The 16,245-nt window shown below is 42.0% G+C and overlaps 1 protein-coding gene across 5 annotated transcripts in view; it reads left to right on the top strand.

The window, feature by feature from the left end:
* Positions 1–6: 6 nt before the first annotated feature.
* The window catches only part of USP32 (ubiquitin specific peptidase 32), a 133,540-nt gene continuing 117,301 nt past the window's right edge, over positions 7–16,245 (top strand). For all 5 annotated transcript variants that reach the window (XM_019545662.1, XM_019545660.1, XM_019545658.1 and 2 more), the window contains exon 1: positions 7–107. In XM_019545662.1, coding sequence (XP_019401207.1) covers positions 50–107 — 58 coding nt within the window. In that variant the 5' untranslated portion in view covers positions 7–49. The remainder of the gene's footprint in view (positions 108–16,245) is intronic.

The following is a 16,245-nucleotide window of genomic DNA, read 5'->3' as shown; positions in this document are numbered from 1 at the left end:
GCGGCGCTGCCCGGGCTCCGCGCCGCCCGCGGCCATGGACTGAGGCACCATGGGCGCTAAGGAGTCCCGCATCGGCTTCCTCAGCTACGACGAGGCGCTGCGCAGGGGTGAGCGCGGGGCAGCGCCTTCCTCCTCCTCCTCCTCCTCCTCCTCCCGGCCAAGGGCAAGCGGGGGGCAGGGAACCGCACCGCTGTGGCGGGGGAGGGGGCGGGTATGTCATGTTGCCAGGAAGCCACCGAGATCCGACCCCGCTCGGGAGGGTTTACGGCAGGATTGAGTTGGGAGAAAACCAGGCGGGCGGCAGGAGGGTCTTTGGGAGGGTTGGGGGGAAAGGAAATCCAGTCTTCCTCCTTTGCGTCTCCTTCCCCTCGTCTTCCCACGGGCGGCTTTCCTTCCCTCGTCATACGCGGAGGTGCCGCCGGATCGCCGTGTGCCCAAAACGGCCCCGATGCCAGAAGGTGGTTTGCGAGGTGGCGCCGCTCGGGAGATGCGACAGCAATAGGAGCCGGTGATGACGGGTGAATGCACAGGCCTAAAAATAATAATAATAATAACAACAATCGTAATGATAGTCCAGAGCGGGTGTGATCGGAAGGAACGGCCCGGGTTTTGTCGCGCGCGTTGTGTCTGAAGCCGTGTCAGTTACCTTCGTCTGTGTCAAACCAGTGTTGTTGCAGAAGTGAATAATTCGCTGGATGACCATGGAAGTATCGTTTCTGAGCTGTTTGTAATTCGAGTGGTCAGATTGCTTCCCGGATGATCTTGCGGGAGAAACCGAGTGCATGCTGTGCTGCTTGTTCTGCGAGCCTTGCAACATGAGATTGGTCTTTCAGTTTTATTTCTAATGGCTTTTTTTTATGTGCCCGTTAAGAGAGGAAAAGTCCTTGCTCAGTCTAGAAACTTAAAAGCTATTAGTTACTTTGGTGGTTTTTTGTTTCTTTCTCCCCTGAGGATGGATTTAAGGACGAGCCCGTTGCTAATGACATGTGCGCGGTATGGGTGTTGGTGCTTTTGCTGTTCGGCTTGTAAATGACTGTAGACCGCAATTTATGCCTTGGAATATCCCATTTCTTTGTGACACCCTTCTCCTGTTTTCACTGCAGGGGTTGAAGTGCAGTCATCTTTATTTACGTGTATTCCTTTGGGAACAGACTACCCGCAGAAGCGGTGTGAGCAGCTGCTTTGGACACTTGGATGATTATCTTACTGGGGTTCTCTGACCCCAGCTGACTTCCTGCCCTTGAGCAGGGGGCTGGACCTGATGATCTTGCGAGGTCCCTTCCAGCCCTAATGACTATGAAACCTCGGGGCACTGCTGTGCTAGAGCCTATGGGAATCATGCACAGGCCCTGATCCTGTGCTGATTTCTACGAGTGGATTTTTCTTTCAAGTTCCTTTTAAAGTCACTGCATTTTTAGAGATGCAGCTGATGCATGGTTCAATGTACAGTCCAGACAAAGGAAAATGCTGTCCTGCTCGTGTAAGGGACACTTTTGCGCAAGTTGTGTATGAAGCTGTTTGTTCTGCCTAGCTGATTTAGTGGCAGCATAAACCACCAAGAGGGAAGATTTGTTTTCAGTGTTGATACCAAGGACCAGGTTTGTCCACAAGGCCTTAAGAAGTGGTAGATATATTGGGCGCTCGTTCTTATTGCTCGAATAAGAATATTGCTTGGATGCTTTAGCTGGATTGAGTTAAAATCCAAGTAAGAAAAGGAAACTTTGTCTTTTAGTCTTTGGAATATTTCTGGTGGGTATAACTGGGCTATTCTGCACCTTGCGTGGCTGTGGCGTGCAGGGCCATGGTCGTAGCCCGACTGCTGCTGGTGGCATAGCTGCCAGGAGCGGAGCAGCAATGGCTGCTGTTCTTGCACCCCTGTTAAGTCAGTACCTACAACTGGTGTGCTGTTTTTGCCTCTCAACTCCCAACTTTGTTTTGCTGCTGGTTTCTGACTTATGAAAAGACTATGCTGATATTTAAAAATTTCTGACTCTGGTAAGACCTTGGTGGGCTATGAGGAGATAATGCTGAGCATCAAACAATAATACATCAGTAAAAACTTACCTGAGCCTGCCCCGTGTACTAAACATAGAGATAAAGTATTTTAATTGCTGCTGCTACATGTGATAGCAATTCCCAAACTTTAATGGTTGCCATACCTTTCTCTCAAACCGCTGTTTGAAGTGCCACATGACAGTTTCTTTTTCTTGTGCATTTTTAGTTTAGACTAATAAGCTCAGGCGTTTACAGACTCAGAGTAAAGTCAGGTTTGAATTTGCCTGGTGAAGAGCTGCTTGGGGAAATGAGAAAAGAAAGGAGTTTGGCCAGGGGAGTGCAGGTGAGTTAGATGGCATGAGTTTAGACTCTGGGTGGGTAGGGCTTCTGCTTACACTTCAAGGAAGCCTCTGATGGAGAGTGTGCATCTAAAAGGATGTCGGGGAGTAGAGGTAAGAGATTTGGCTGCAAGTATGTGTGTATATTGTGGGGTGGTTGGAAATATAAGGGCTGTTGTCTGGATAGCAGGAAGCTTCAACTCCAGCTCACCCTGCCCCTTCCAAAGCTTCAGGTTTTCAGTTTCTTTCTGGCTTACAGGCCTCTGAAGCCCTTGGTTTCCCTGGGGAATCTTTCCCAGTAGTTCTGGATTTAAGGCTCTTTTCCCTTGGTCCAAGTGCTGTACAGTCCTCTTCCTTGTGGCTGTATGGCAGTCAGGCAGGCTTCCCCAGCCCACCATCCTCCTTCTCCTTGGTTTAGGGGCCCATTCTCTTCTCCAGGCTATCTGCCTTCTTACAGTGATAAAACCCAGCTGAAGAACACAGGAGGTCATTATCTGATTAATACCTATCTCCATCCCTCAGCTAGTCTGCCACTCTTGAGCATTTTTTTAAAGGGACCACATCAAATAACAGGAGCCTTCCAGTCCTGCCTCCTGCTATCCCTTAAGAGACGAGCTTCCCTCAATCCCCCAGGGCGTACCGCTTCCAGCAGGCTAACGCACTGCAGTTTGAGAACCCCTGTGATATCTAGCATTGCACACGGACTGCTTTAGTGAGGCCTTCACCAGAGAGAAATGTGTAGAGGGTATCCATTACTAGCTAAATGACTCAAGATGCAGAAAGATGGTTTTGTTCTTCATCCTTATCTGTGGTTATCCCTCGTTTCAGTTTGCAGTCTAGAGCTTTGACTGAGCTTGACTTGACAGGTTCTGCCGAAATTTTAAATAAAACCTGTTACATTTCAGGGAGATGTTGATTTCAGATACCGTTTTAAGAAGAGGGAGGGGTGCTTGTAATGGACAGTGGTTAATAATATTGCCAGTGTGCCCTAGTTCTGTGTCAGTTACGTACAGCGAATTGTCCAAGTTAATCGTCCTGTTGGCTTTTTTCCTTCAGTCCAGGTGCACTTGTCTGGCACCTGAACATAACATCCTCAAGTTGACAACTCTAATAAATCTTGTGATAAAGGAAGACTTTTCTGTGACTGTATTCCTATCTATTTCAGCCTATCCTGATCTTAACCTGGAGTTGTTGAAGTTTGTGGACTCAGCCTTTGAGCTATTGAGAGATTATTTTTCATTTTGCTTGTCAATAAAGGCAACCTTTTAATCCCAAACGCATCTGTCAGAAGTGAGCAAGAATCAAAGTTGGACGGTTCACTTGTCCTTTCATTGTATTCCACAGAAACAAAGCTGTCACGTATTTCTGTCTCTCCTGTCCAAAGAAGTGGTAAGCCAGATACCTGATTTACACCCATATTCTCTTGTTATACTTCAGGAGGTATCTTTCTCCTTTGGTGAACTGTAACTCTTTATCGCAGATGTTAAAGGGGCTTTGAGTTTTCATGTGTCAGTAGCACAAGCACTTGAGAAGCTATTTAAGCCTCGTGTTGCCTTGGGGGATAAGTGAGGTAAAGATACAATATTTATCAAAGCCATTCAGGTTATATATTGAGACTGCTTATATGTTACCCAGAGTGGTGGTACCCAAGAGTTTTATGGCTCTCTGCTAAGTAGGTGTGAAACAGGTTTTATATTTCCTGTTTATAAATTTGCAGAGCTATTACACATAGCCCATAAACACATGCGGTGTTACTGAGCATTGGACATCTTGATATCTAGATTTAGGCTTTTGTTTGGAAGATGGGTTAAGTTTGCACCTTATAGACTAACCAAAGTAGGTTGATAGATGTAATACAATGCTGATGATCAGATCAGCGTCTGATGAGGACAGCTTCAGCTCGTGAAAGCTTGTGCTGTCTATATCTATATTCTTTAGTTAGTCTGTAAGGTGCAATGGTATGTTGCCTTCTACTTGACTTTTGAGTAGCATGGCTAAATTGTGTCCCTTGTTTTGCCCGTGCAGTCTTGTGGGTCAAGAAGTACAACAGTGGAATGAGTGGATTGAATAGTTCTATTTAAACCAAGTACAAATGCACAAAGGCTATTCTCAGAAGAGTGGTTATTCACCTGTAACATATGTGCTGGTGCTGGTGGTGCTGCTGTCACAGTAACCACTTCCTTTTTTCTTGGCATCCTACTTCTCTAGGATGTTAGGTTTTAGAGGAGTGAACTTGAGAATATGAGCTTTCCCTTCTCTCTCTTTCAAAGTTCAAGGGCATCAGGGACTAGTGAGTTCTGTCTTCAGTATTGCGTATTCAGCTCTCTTAGGTTTTTGCCTAGCACCTTCATGATTTCCACAAAACCTATGTAACAGATTTTTTTGTCTTAGACAAAATGAATGACAAGTCTTGAGCTACACAAGACCTATAATGCAGGTGTTCCACAAGCAAGAAAGTTTTAAGACTGAAAGTCGTAAAGCAAGGAAACTTAATTGTAAAATAACGTTCTTTATAATTGATTCTATAAATATTAGCCAAGTCTTTTCTATTAAGGAGCATAAAATGTGTCTGTAAATAATAACTTAATAATGTTAGATGGATTTTATGCTGTCAGCATGTTGTTAGCACAGACTCAAATCGAAGAGGTCAAGATAGCTGCCAAACAAATGCATGCAGATTATGAAAGAAGACTTCATCAGTGTGGGCTGAACATTTAAAATACAAACTGAAGATGCGTGTCAAACATTTTCCCTTGATGTAAAAGCATAGGTTAAAACTGAGTGCATAAAACACAATTTTTCACTGTGTAAGCTAGTGAACATACCCTATTTACAGCTTCCATCATGAAAATAGGTTATTTGCTATCACTTCATAGTTTCACTTCCTGGTTCTCCTACACTTGCACAATAGTATAAAACATTTTCTTATTCAAAATAAAAATCACCTTAGGTTTTACCAAACCTTGTAGTTATGAAATGTAACATTGCAGGGAAGAGGCTAAAATCTATCTGACAATGTTCTAGATGGAAAATAAAATAAAAACAATGGGAAAATCAAGAAGTTCTTCAAAATAGGATGTTATCCTTAACAAGGGCCAAGGTTTAAATAGAATTGTTAGAAGAGGGCAGTAGGAGCCTTGTAACTGGCTCACAACAGCTACTTGAGCCTGTGACCTCTAGTACCGTAGAGAAAGTAATAAAATAAGTAACGTTGTTCCACAGACACAGACCAAATGAACCAGCCATACTCGGCATGTTTTATAAAACAGACAAGAGGTTGGTCCTTTAGTGCTTGCAAGAATGAGATCCCTTGTAGGAAATGGGACTCTGTAACATTTGCTAATCTAAGAGTGAAAAAGGAATACAGCATTGATAGGCATTCGCTGGGGGATATCAAATGTCAGTTCTTCAGTTCACAAAGTAAGAAATGTGTGCAGCTGCTGCTCTGTTTAGAACTGGCTGTGATTCTATTTTTTTATTAAAAATGATAAATTCGTATTTTCAGGCTTTATTGATGTATCCTTTGAAAGTGTTAAGAAGAATGTATATTTTGGGTCAGAGCTAGGACTTTTTTTGGGGGGGGAAAAAGCTATTATTCCTGAGAATAAGTTGGAAGCACAAAATTTGATGTTGTTAGATTTAATTGTTGTCATGCTCTTAGATAGATGACACAAGACAGCAGGTCTTTGGCCCATAAGGAACCAAAGACTATAGATTCACATTATAGATTCATAAACTATAATAACAAAAAGGCTTAGGATGGTGAAAACTGCTGTACTCATTGCAGCCCCAGACTAGATTCTTCAAAGGATTTACTTAGGGCATGTCTCTGCTGGTATTGCATTCTTCAAGCTTGATGCTAAAGTAGCGTCGATGCCACTCACCATTGCTCCTAAGATCCGTGTCCAACATGCTTGAGAGCAGGCATGGGTGGAGTCCCCATTGTTTCATCACCACCTCAGTTTTATGTTGGGAGCACGTGAAGTATGTTGTATCACAGAACAGTCCTGTAATTAAACTGTGAACCTAACCTTTGCTCAGGTGAGCTCTGGACTGGCTGGCTAAGAGTGAAAAGATGTCTGGGTGGCACAAAGATTGAGACGTACTGCTCACTTGCTTGGCTCTGTATAAGTAAGTTTTTTGTGGAGCTGCCTGTTACGCCGTAATCTTAGATCTTCTCTGTAAAGAAAACGTAAAGGCTTGGTCTGGTTTCTGCAGAAAAGAAACCTTTGGAATACAAGTTCTAAATAAGATCTGCATTTCCAAAAGTATCATCTTTTTACATTGGTTCATTTTGAATTTATTGTACTGCTACCACTTGAAGAACTTTTTTTTAAAATAAATTTGATGGCTTTGGATATTCAGGTGGTATTTACAGGATTTTAGAACTACAAAAACATCTGGAACTTTTAATTTTCATATGAAAAGGTCATTTACATAATGAGACAATGAAGCCTTTGGGCAAAAATGAATATAGAAGACAGAAATTTAAAACAGGATTCTACCAACATTTTGAAAGGGTCTGATTCACAAAACTTTGAATACTGTTATTTCTAACAGTTGCTGATGGAGTACAAATATCCTATTCACCTAAATAGTGGTGAACTGTTAGTATGTTAGCTTTTTTTGCGATTAATTCAGAGACAGTGCTTTGTCTCGGTGGGCGACTTCTCTGATGCCTTAGCCTTAGCATGTAAATAACCCTTTTCTTTTTATATAATGAATCTTAACACACCTCTGAGAGAGGTTCATTATTAGTCCCTCTATGAATGAGGGAAACCGGTACAAGGGTAATTGCTCGTCTGCCTGAAAAAATGCACCTGTCTACGGTTCAGCTTAAACTGATGTAGAAGTTGATATCTGGTGTTTACCCTAACTTGGTTTCTTAGTGACTTAACCTGAAATCAGCCTATTTACACCGAAACAAGTCTCCAAGTAGCCTTTTGTCTTGGTTCATCAATACACTTTGGTGCAAGTTAAAGCAGATCAACTTCTGTCTTTAAGTGACTTGCCCAAAACAGTCAAGTTAGGATAGAGGTGCATTGATACACTGGTCTGATATTGGATTGGCACTGATATAAAGCAAATTTACTATATCAGAAATCAGCCTGATGTGGCCAGTAATTGGGCTGATAAATGCCTGTGCGTGCATGCAGTTGCAGTGCAGTGTGTAGGCAGTGAGGAGCGCAGCCAGGCAGTTTGAAGAGCTGTGTACATCTGGTAAGTCTGTTGTGGTGGAAGGGGAGGGAGGAGAGGAGGCAAGGGGCTTGGGGTGCAGATCAAAGCCCCTGCAGTGGGGCAGGGGCTGGGGCTGCCCAGCCGCGGCAGGTCAGGGTGGGGTGCAACCCCAGCCCAACTCTACCCCCCACCCAGCCGACAGCTGCAGCCTGCCCCACCATGCCCTGTGCATATCTGGAGACACACGCACACCCCTGTCCCCTCCTGGGGTAAGTGCAGCAGCAGGAGCTGCACCCCCCCCCCCCCTCCCTGCGCCCCCTGGATGAGCCGTGGCTCTGCGTCCCCCACCTAGCCTTGGCTGGGCAGCCCCAGCCCCACTCCTCCCTCACCACAGAAGCCTTGATCTGCACCCCTCCTATGCCCCTTTCCTCCCCCCTTCCCTTCCACCAGAACAGACTTACCAGCTACACGCAGCTCTTAAAACTGCCAGGCTGTGTATCAGAAATCGGCTTGGTATCAGCCAATAACCAATTTTTAAGGAAGGATATTGGCCCCCAAAATCTCTATTGGTGCACCCCTAAGTCAGGATTGAAAATGTCTGGGTTTCTGTGCACAGACAGTCCCATTCTTCACAACAGCAGCGCAAATGTCAGTTCTCCATTTCAGGGGAAGATGGTACTAAAACCAAGGTTGTTGTAAAGGTGAGGCAGAAGGCAGGGTTGATTTGCACCCTATGGACTGACTAAATCAGAGATGCATAAGCTTTCATAAACAACATAAGCTTAAAGTGTATGCAGCTAATTTAATTTTATCTGGTGCAAATCTGCCCTGCCTTCTGCCTAATCTCAGATTAAAATAGCTAACTACCTCTGTTGTAAATGTCATATGGTTTCCAGGTGATAACTGAAGGTTATTTATTTGTAGGATAAACTATATTATCCTTTTGGTTCAAAAAGAAAGAATGGACAATGCTAAAACCAGCAAACCTTGTTGATCTTGGTGTACTTCTTTACAAGAACTTTATTCTGCAATGGGAGGCTTCTGCATATAAAATGAAAGGAAGTTGTGTTTCTTCAGAAGTTGCTGATTGAGTAATAATCAAGGCAGGGATCCACTGCATATGCTGATAAATAAGGGAATAGGCTATTATTTACTGAAAAAACACACTAAGGCAGCTATCTTTGCAGTGATCATTCATCTGCGTGTTTAAGTGTATGACGTTTTTAAATGTCTGATAACCCCTGTTGACCTTTGCCTCGTCTCCCTCCTCATCTTTCCTTGTCCAGTCTTTTTCATCCTTTCAGGTTTGTTTGGGGAATGTTGACAATGGGCTTAGGCCTACCAGGGACTACATGCCCCCTCTTAATGACTGGAAGGAGGCCTTTTGATGTAGAGCATCTTACTCTATGGAACAAATAACGAGAAAATAGGATTGGGGTTGCAGGCTATGGGTTAAAAAGTAAGCTAGCAAGGGAGGATCCCAGTTGGAGAACTCCAGTTAGTGCTCCCTGCTCCTCGGACAGATTTAAGGAACCACAGTAAGTCTCTGCTGGACTGCAGGATGTACGCAGCAGTAGCTCAGGTCACGTTGAGCATTTGCCATTGTGGGTATAGAGCAAGCTGACCATCCCCTTCTCGGCACTGGTATTTGTAGAGGGGAGGCTGAATTGTAAGCCAGTGATTGCAGCCATTTTGGGGGTGTTCTGAGAAGGAGGTCTCTGGATTAAAGAGGAGACCACTGTGGTAACCACCTGCCTTGGCAGAGGAAGAGGTCTCCAACATTCAGGTAGCCAGCCAGAAGTGCCCCTTGGCCTCAGACGCTGCTGGCTACCTGAATGTTGACTTGGGCGTAGGATCTTCTAGAACCTGTCAACAATGTCGTCACCCTTTTTAAAAAACAAAATCCCGCTTTGCTGCTTAACTTCTTGTCAGTTGTCCGATGTGTTGAACTGCCCTTTACTTCATAACTTTTTTTCCCCCCCTAAAGATGAAGCTATGTAGTCACACATTTAAGGAGGATAACAGACTTGTAGCCATCAGCCAACTGGGAAAGGGGACAAAATGGTGCTTTACAAGATGCATCATAAAGAATGAAGATAATTCTTGCTGGCACAAATCCTTTGAAGCTGCTTCATCCACCACTCTTTAGGATATATCAAGCTTCTTGTTTGAAAGCAGTGGTGCATGCATGGGTGAAAAGAAGAACTGTAGTTGACTCTTAAGTGACTTTTGTGTTGTGCAAAATCCAATCTTCTTTTATTCTTAACGACTTAAACCTCACCTCCAAGGTCATTATTGGTGTTAAATAGTGGAAAAACAGCAAAAAAGAAAAATGAAAAAACTTTTATGTTGCTATGGATACAATAATTGATTTGCAATACTAGGTTACTTTTTTTCTCAAGCAGTTGCTCCTGTACAGTAACCAGTAGAAAGCAGGACTTGCTTCTTGATGTTCCAGTACTAATAATGCTGTAACTTTAATGTGGTATTTTGCAGAAATTAAAAAGGCAGCCTACATGCTGAGGACTTTATAGTCTAAATTAGACTCGTAATTTTCTTTGTTGGTAATGGATGCAAGAATGGGATTTGGAAAAAAAGATTAAGGATTAAAACAAATCAAATCAAAACAGGAGAAAATGCACCCTGGATAAAAATATATCGAGCCATTTAAATTGACCGTGGACCCAGCACAGATTTGGAATTGATCCTCACAAAAGGCACTTAACACTATCCCAATTGCGTAGGGTGTTTTAGTTGGTGTTCTTTAAAATATGTATGTGGAGATGAAAATCCAACCCAGCAAATGTAGGGAATACTTACTTAATTAGATTCTTATTTTACAATGCTTATGACATTAAATAATGGTCATTGTAGGTCAGATAACTGCAGCTGTAGATGTTCTCTAGCGCTAGTGATGTTAAGACTTTGGTAACTTGCCATGAACTTCCAGGCCATCCCTGCTTTAGATGTGTAGAGCACTGACCACACTGGAGCTATACAAATAACCACCCAAATGGGCTTGATATGCTTCAGTCGACAAAAATAGAACTATGTCAAGCAGGGTCTTGAAATCCTAGATGGCGAACAGGAACTTGGAAAAAGAAGCAACTTAAGATATTTTGGACTGAGAAGTGGAAGGCAGGGAGGCAAGAAAACGACAAATGGAGGAGTAATAACTCAGAAACCTTACTCAGCCTCCCAAATTAAGTTTATTCTGTAAGTGAAATTTAACATGACAGCGTCTGTGTTCTTGGAGTGTAGAAATTCTTCTAGTTTCAATTTCTAGTAGTTCATTGGTCAATGAACGATTGGCAAGTTGGAATAAGTATGCTCCAAGGAGAAAATTGCTCGGGTGTTAACACTGGGGAGAGCTTTAACAAATTTTAAGTACAACTGACTAAGGTCTGGATGTGACTTGAAACCTTTTCAGTAACTTTAATTTACTTTTTGAGCTCATATAACTGAAATAGCATTGCTTTAGGAAAAGCAATTGTCAAGCAGTTGGTGCATATGAGTCACTATACCCTACTCTGTAGCGTACTGCTTAGAATTTGCATGAAAGATGCTAGATGGGGAAAAATTGTATTATGGGGACTAATTGCTTTTGGTATTTCACGGCTACTTCCTGCCGACTGTAACAAGAGATTTGTTCTTTCTTCTAGAGAGATCTGTAAGTAATGGTCTTGTCACTAAATAACCCCTATCCTGTTATACGTTACCCAGGTCTAAGTGTTGTCTGACACTTCTCTTTCCAGGGAAGGTCATGTAAGCATGTCAATGTTAACTTCTCTCCTTTCCAAAGTATTTGAAGGATAAGGTAATAAATAGACATAAGGGTAAGGATGCAGGAGAAAAGCAAAGTGTGTTAACTTGAACCTTCTTTTAGAACGATATGTACCAAGCCTCCATAGAGGTATAAAAACAGAAGGTAAAAAACACTGGTTATAAAGAATTCTTGATAAACATCTCTTTTTAACAGAAAATGATTACTACTTGTTATCTAGTGCACTTCTGATGGAGATTGTGACCTTCTTGGGGATATCTTTTAGGATTTTGTAGACTTGGAGGAATTTCTAATGCTCCCCCTCCAGTCTTTTAGATCAGAAATCTATCTAGCTGCTCCAACCACCTAACTTTCTCAGGGCATTTCTTTGTTCTGTCCTCCTACTATTTTGAAACTTAAAATAGCACCTTTATACGTTGCTACCGTATACATGTACTTATTATGCAATGTAGGAGAACTTCTGTAAGAAGGGTATGATAAAAGACGACATAATGGTACCACTGTGTGGTCTTGCCCTGTCCACGTAAGTATTCCCACAGATAGGGGCGTCTACAGGAAAAGTCTAATTTAGACAGGCTATTGAGAGAGCAGTAAATGTGTCGGGTCCAAACTTTGACCTATAAAATCCTTGTCTGAAAGATGTATAGAACATGTTACGAGGCAGTGGCGGTTCTGTGTCTGCAATTCAGTGATCTGCCGTGCCTGGCTGGAACATAGCTGGCACCATATTGTTTGGAAGAAAAATTTTCAAGTGCTACAGGGCAGTTTTAGCTTCTGGCATGGTTAACGAGTTTCCATGCAAAGTAATGACTGTCCTGTGACTTTCACTAACATGCCTAAAAAAATTGTTTTTAAAGATATGCTGTCTTCCACCTCTCCAAAATGACAAGACATACAAACCCATGGAATAAACTCTTTATTATGCTGGTAAAAAAGCAGACCAAGCCATTCAGATTTAGGGGCTAGCCTACAGTCCCTTAGAATCACTCTCTGCCTTTCTTGTCCACTGTGGTGTAAGTGGTTAGCTTTAATATAAAAACTTGCTTTGTGATTCGCTAGCTGAGTTGCTTTAAATGTCACATTAAAATAAAAGGCTGGAGAGAAAACAAGTTCTTAGAATTATGTTTAAGGAGTCAGAGCAGCACATTTTTTGTTTCCACATTTATGATGTTGAATGTATTAATTTTTTTGAAGTTTTGGTTTTGTCTTCATATGCACGAGGAATTTATATTGTGCCAGTCAGTGGTCTGTCTTATTTCACTGCTTGTGCACTTGCTTGCCTGTTGAATGCAAATGTAATTGTTAGGAGTCCAGTCCCTTAATTTCTGTGCGTCATACCCTCTTAACTCCTTGGTTCTTACTCATTTTTCCACTTCTGTTCACTAAACCCAACAGATACTCATTCATTAATTCGTTTCTTAGTCCCTCTTTATCCACTTACTCACTTCCTTTCTTCACTGTCCAGCACTTTTTCTCTTCCCCCTTCTCTTGCTTTTTCTCTTCACTGTCCTTCACACACTCCTTTTCCTTCCTCTTTCTCATCTAATCTTTTCCTTAATGTGCAGACTACCACATATAGGTGGATGCCCCCCATCTTCCCCTGCCCCCCTGAGAATGCCAGGCTATTTCATCCTCCCAGCTCCTTTCTCCAGTGATCCCAGGGCTACCCTGTTTCATCCCTTTATTGAAATAATAGAACAGGCTGCTCTGCTGTATCTCCTCCTAAAAGAGTTGAAGTCAGCAGGTCATCCTTTTGGGGGTTTGTTTTCTTGTCTTGGATCAGGATTTTTCCCTTTTAGAGCTTTTGGGGTGGAACAAGGATTTGCACTTCTCTGGTTTGACCTCTTCACGTTTGTCTGTATTCTAAGTGCATGTCCTAAAAAAAGTGTATGTAATCATGAATATTGTTCTTAAAGGTATCTTGCCTAATAAAATAAAGGCAATTAAAATCTAGTTTTGTGTGATACTTGGATGTTGTCTTTCACTAATTTGCGGAAATGGTAGATCTCTGCTGTCTGGAAAACTCCATTTTAACAGGAAATGCAACAGTGGAAATATAATTTAGAAATAGTGGGTTATTATCAGGTTGTCAGTGTTTTTGGTTCGTTTGTTTTTTAATACCCTGTCTGGTTCAGTTCTTGGTGTTTCATAAAGGACTTGGTGGAGTCATACGAATAAGGTGTACATTTGCAGAATTTTATGTTGATCTTGCAGATCATTTCCACTCGAAACTGGAGTCTGTTTCAAATTGTCAAACACTGCAAAGGTCACTTATCAAGTTCAATACTACATATTGTTCTTTTTGATACGGTATAAGCGTGACTCGTTTAATTTATCAGTGTGGAATGAATATTCTCATACTCACATTTTATACTCTTTAAATAATGTGGAGGAGTCTGCCACTTGTTTGGAGTAGCAAGGGTTTTTTTAAGGACTCCAAAGCATCAGTGGTAGAGCTGTACGTTTTTAAAAAGGTTGTTCACCATCTGTACTAAAACACCCTCCTTCAAAGTGAGTAAATACTCTCCTCTTAAATTTAGAAAATTATGAAAAAAGCAGGCTGCTATAAATTCCCATAGTACTGAGGCACATAGTTAGGGGGTTTTAAATTCCCTGTAGCTGAAACTGGTCCCTCTGATCTGTTGTGTGTAGTATGTTCTTGATCAGAGCTATACTGGCAGTCTCAGCTTTTTTCACTTAACTCTACTCATTGTTGCTTTAATTTCAATCAGCACGTAACTATTAACATCAGGATGCAATGATGGAACTAGGGCAGGGGGAATGGGGCAATATGTGGAGGCAGGCGGGGGAAGAGGTGCTGAGAGAGGAGGAGTGGGGGAAGCAGCTGCTGCCAACAGCCGCGGGATCTTGATCAGATGTTGCTGCTGCCCGTGTGCCCTGGACGCCGGCCAGGCTGCATCCCTATGCTACTGTTGGGCTGTACAAAGTATATCCAGGCTCAGTGGGCTTTGCTAGATATCTAGATTTTTTTTCAGCAGTAAAGAGGTTAATGGTTCAGCAGTCATAATTACACTTCAAAGCTAATGCTTCAGTAAAAATGAATAAGAAGATTCACACTTTTTTGCATGCTGCTGTTGGAGTCTGGCTGCAGGCTCAACAAGCCAGCAGTGAATCTGTTTATGCTGTGAATCTGCATCACAGATGGAGGAGTGAGAAACTTAATTTAAAATGAAATGATAAATTCCAAGGAGTACAGCAAAATCCACTAGAAAGTCAGACTCATCAATGTTGGCCTTGCAATAGGATGGGGGGGAAAAAGCCTTGTTCTAAATGTATTAGTATTATAAACAAATAAGGCTTGTTCATGGTAGGTTGGCCAAGGTGGAAGAAAGTTCAAAGAATATTATATAGCACTTCTTGCTACAAGGAATCTAGACTGAAATATTTTTTTTTTAGCATGCCTTGGCTTTGTCTGTAGAAACAAATCTTTCTAAAAACCTGTCTGTAATTATGATTACAATAGCCTTACAGTAGAAGCTAGAAATTGAAAGAGTGCCTAGAAGATGAACACTTCACTTCCTGGCTTAGTGCATATGGAGAAGATAAGTGGCAAAGGCCATGGCCTTTGAAGCATGGTACCATTTTTCACTGTAGGTATGTTAAAAATCTTCGCTGTGGTTGATGTGAGGAAAGAAACTAAAATAGAATTTGTACATCACATTGTTAAAGCGTGTTGTAACTGGGGCCCCCAAATGTAGTGGTCGCAGCTTTTAAACTTACTGTGGGGCAGTGTCCAGAGGAGTATTAATGTCCGAATCTTCTAATTGTCAAGCCTTTATAAGTGATTAGTTTTACATAAATTGAATTTGGTTTTAATTGGATTGTTTAGTTCTTATTTGCATGTGCACTCTGTCCATTTGGGTTATTCCATCTGTTCATTACTTGAGTAACTGGTATTTTGTAAAACATCAAATAAGGTAACAATTGTAACACTGTCTGTTTTCTTGGAAGTAATAAAACAGAAACAACCTTCAGCTTTTTGTTTGTATTGTGGCAGGTCTTGCCCTATGGTATTTGTTCACTTCTGGTAAGGTGCAAGTTCTGTATATTTACTGCAATTAGGGTTGACAAAGCGGAAGTTCAGGAGAGGCAGGTTTTGTTCTTAATATAGATGAAGAAATTAAACTTCCTTTTTTTGAAGAAGTGAGAAGGGGAAAAGATTTAACTTCTCAGAGGGTGAGATTCTGAAAGACTTGCAGAGGCCATCAGAGAATGGCTTTAGAGACATTGGGGATGGAAGAGAATGCGAGAGATCAGGAGATTTTTTCGGTTTGGTTTTTGAATCAACATCCTAAAATATAGTTGTGCACCTCTAAGATGACCAGCCTGCTTCAGGGTTCCTGCTCTCATTGCTCCCATGTTCTTACAGAGACGGTCTCTCCTTTCTGGCGGCCTCAATAGTTCTTCGTAGAGCGCTCAGTTCAGAACACCCACAGCAGTGACTAGAGGAGGAGGTAGTACTTTGTTGCGAGACAAGAAGACAAATCTTTGGCCAAGGAGAATGGGGCACTATCTCACGAATCGAGCTAACTGGGAAGGAATTCTCCAGCCTTTGAATTGTTACAGAACTTGCTTCTATGGTAGAAAGTTTTGGGATATCACACTTCAAATGGCAGCATTATTTGTGGCTTAAAGCCATTTTAAAATAGTCAAAGCTATTTTAAAAAGCTATTTGAAAATTGCTGTTCTTTCCAGTTCCCTTTTGAGACGTATATTTTTGAACCCACAGGCTCAAACCCCAGGAGCGTTTTGTTCCTAAGGATATAAAATAGATTCTTGGATCATGGGAGGATTATTTTGCTATTGGTGCTATTATAAGGCAGTTGTTATCTATACTAGTATTTGGGGGGGAGTGCCACACAACCCATAGCGATTTACTTTTGCGTGAAGCAAGTGTAATCCAAATAGAAGTGAGATTGCCAGCAGGGA

The sequence above is a fragment of the Crocodylus porosus genome, unplaced genomic scaffold, assembly GCF_001723895.1.
Source record: "Crocodylus porosus isolate Cpor-Errol unplaced genomic scaffold, CroPor_comp1, whole genome shotgun sequence".
Classification (NCBI taxonomy): Eukaryota; Metazoa; Chordata; order Crocodylia; family Crocodylidae; genus Crocodylus; species Crocodylus porosus.
Note: the sequence above shows the minus strand (reverse complement) of the source record. Positions and strands in the feature narration are given on the sequence as shown.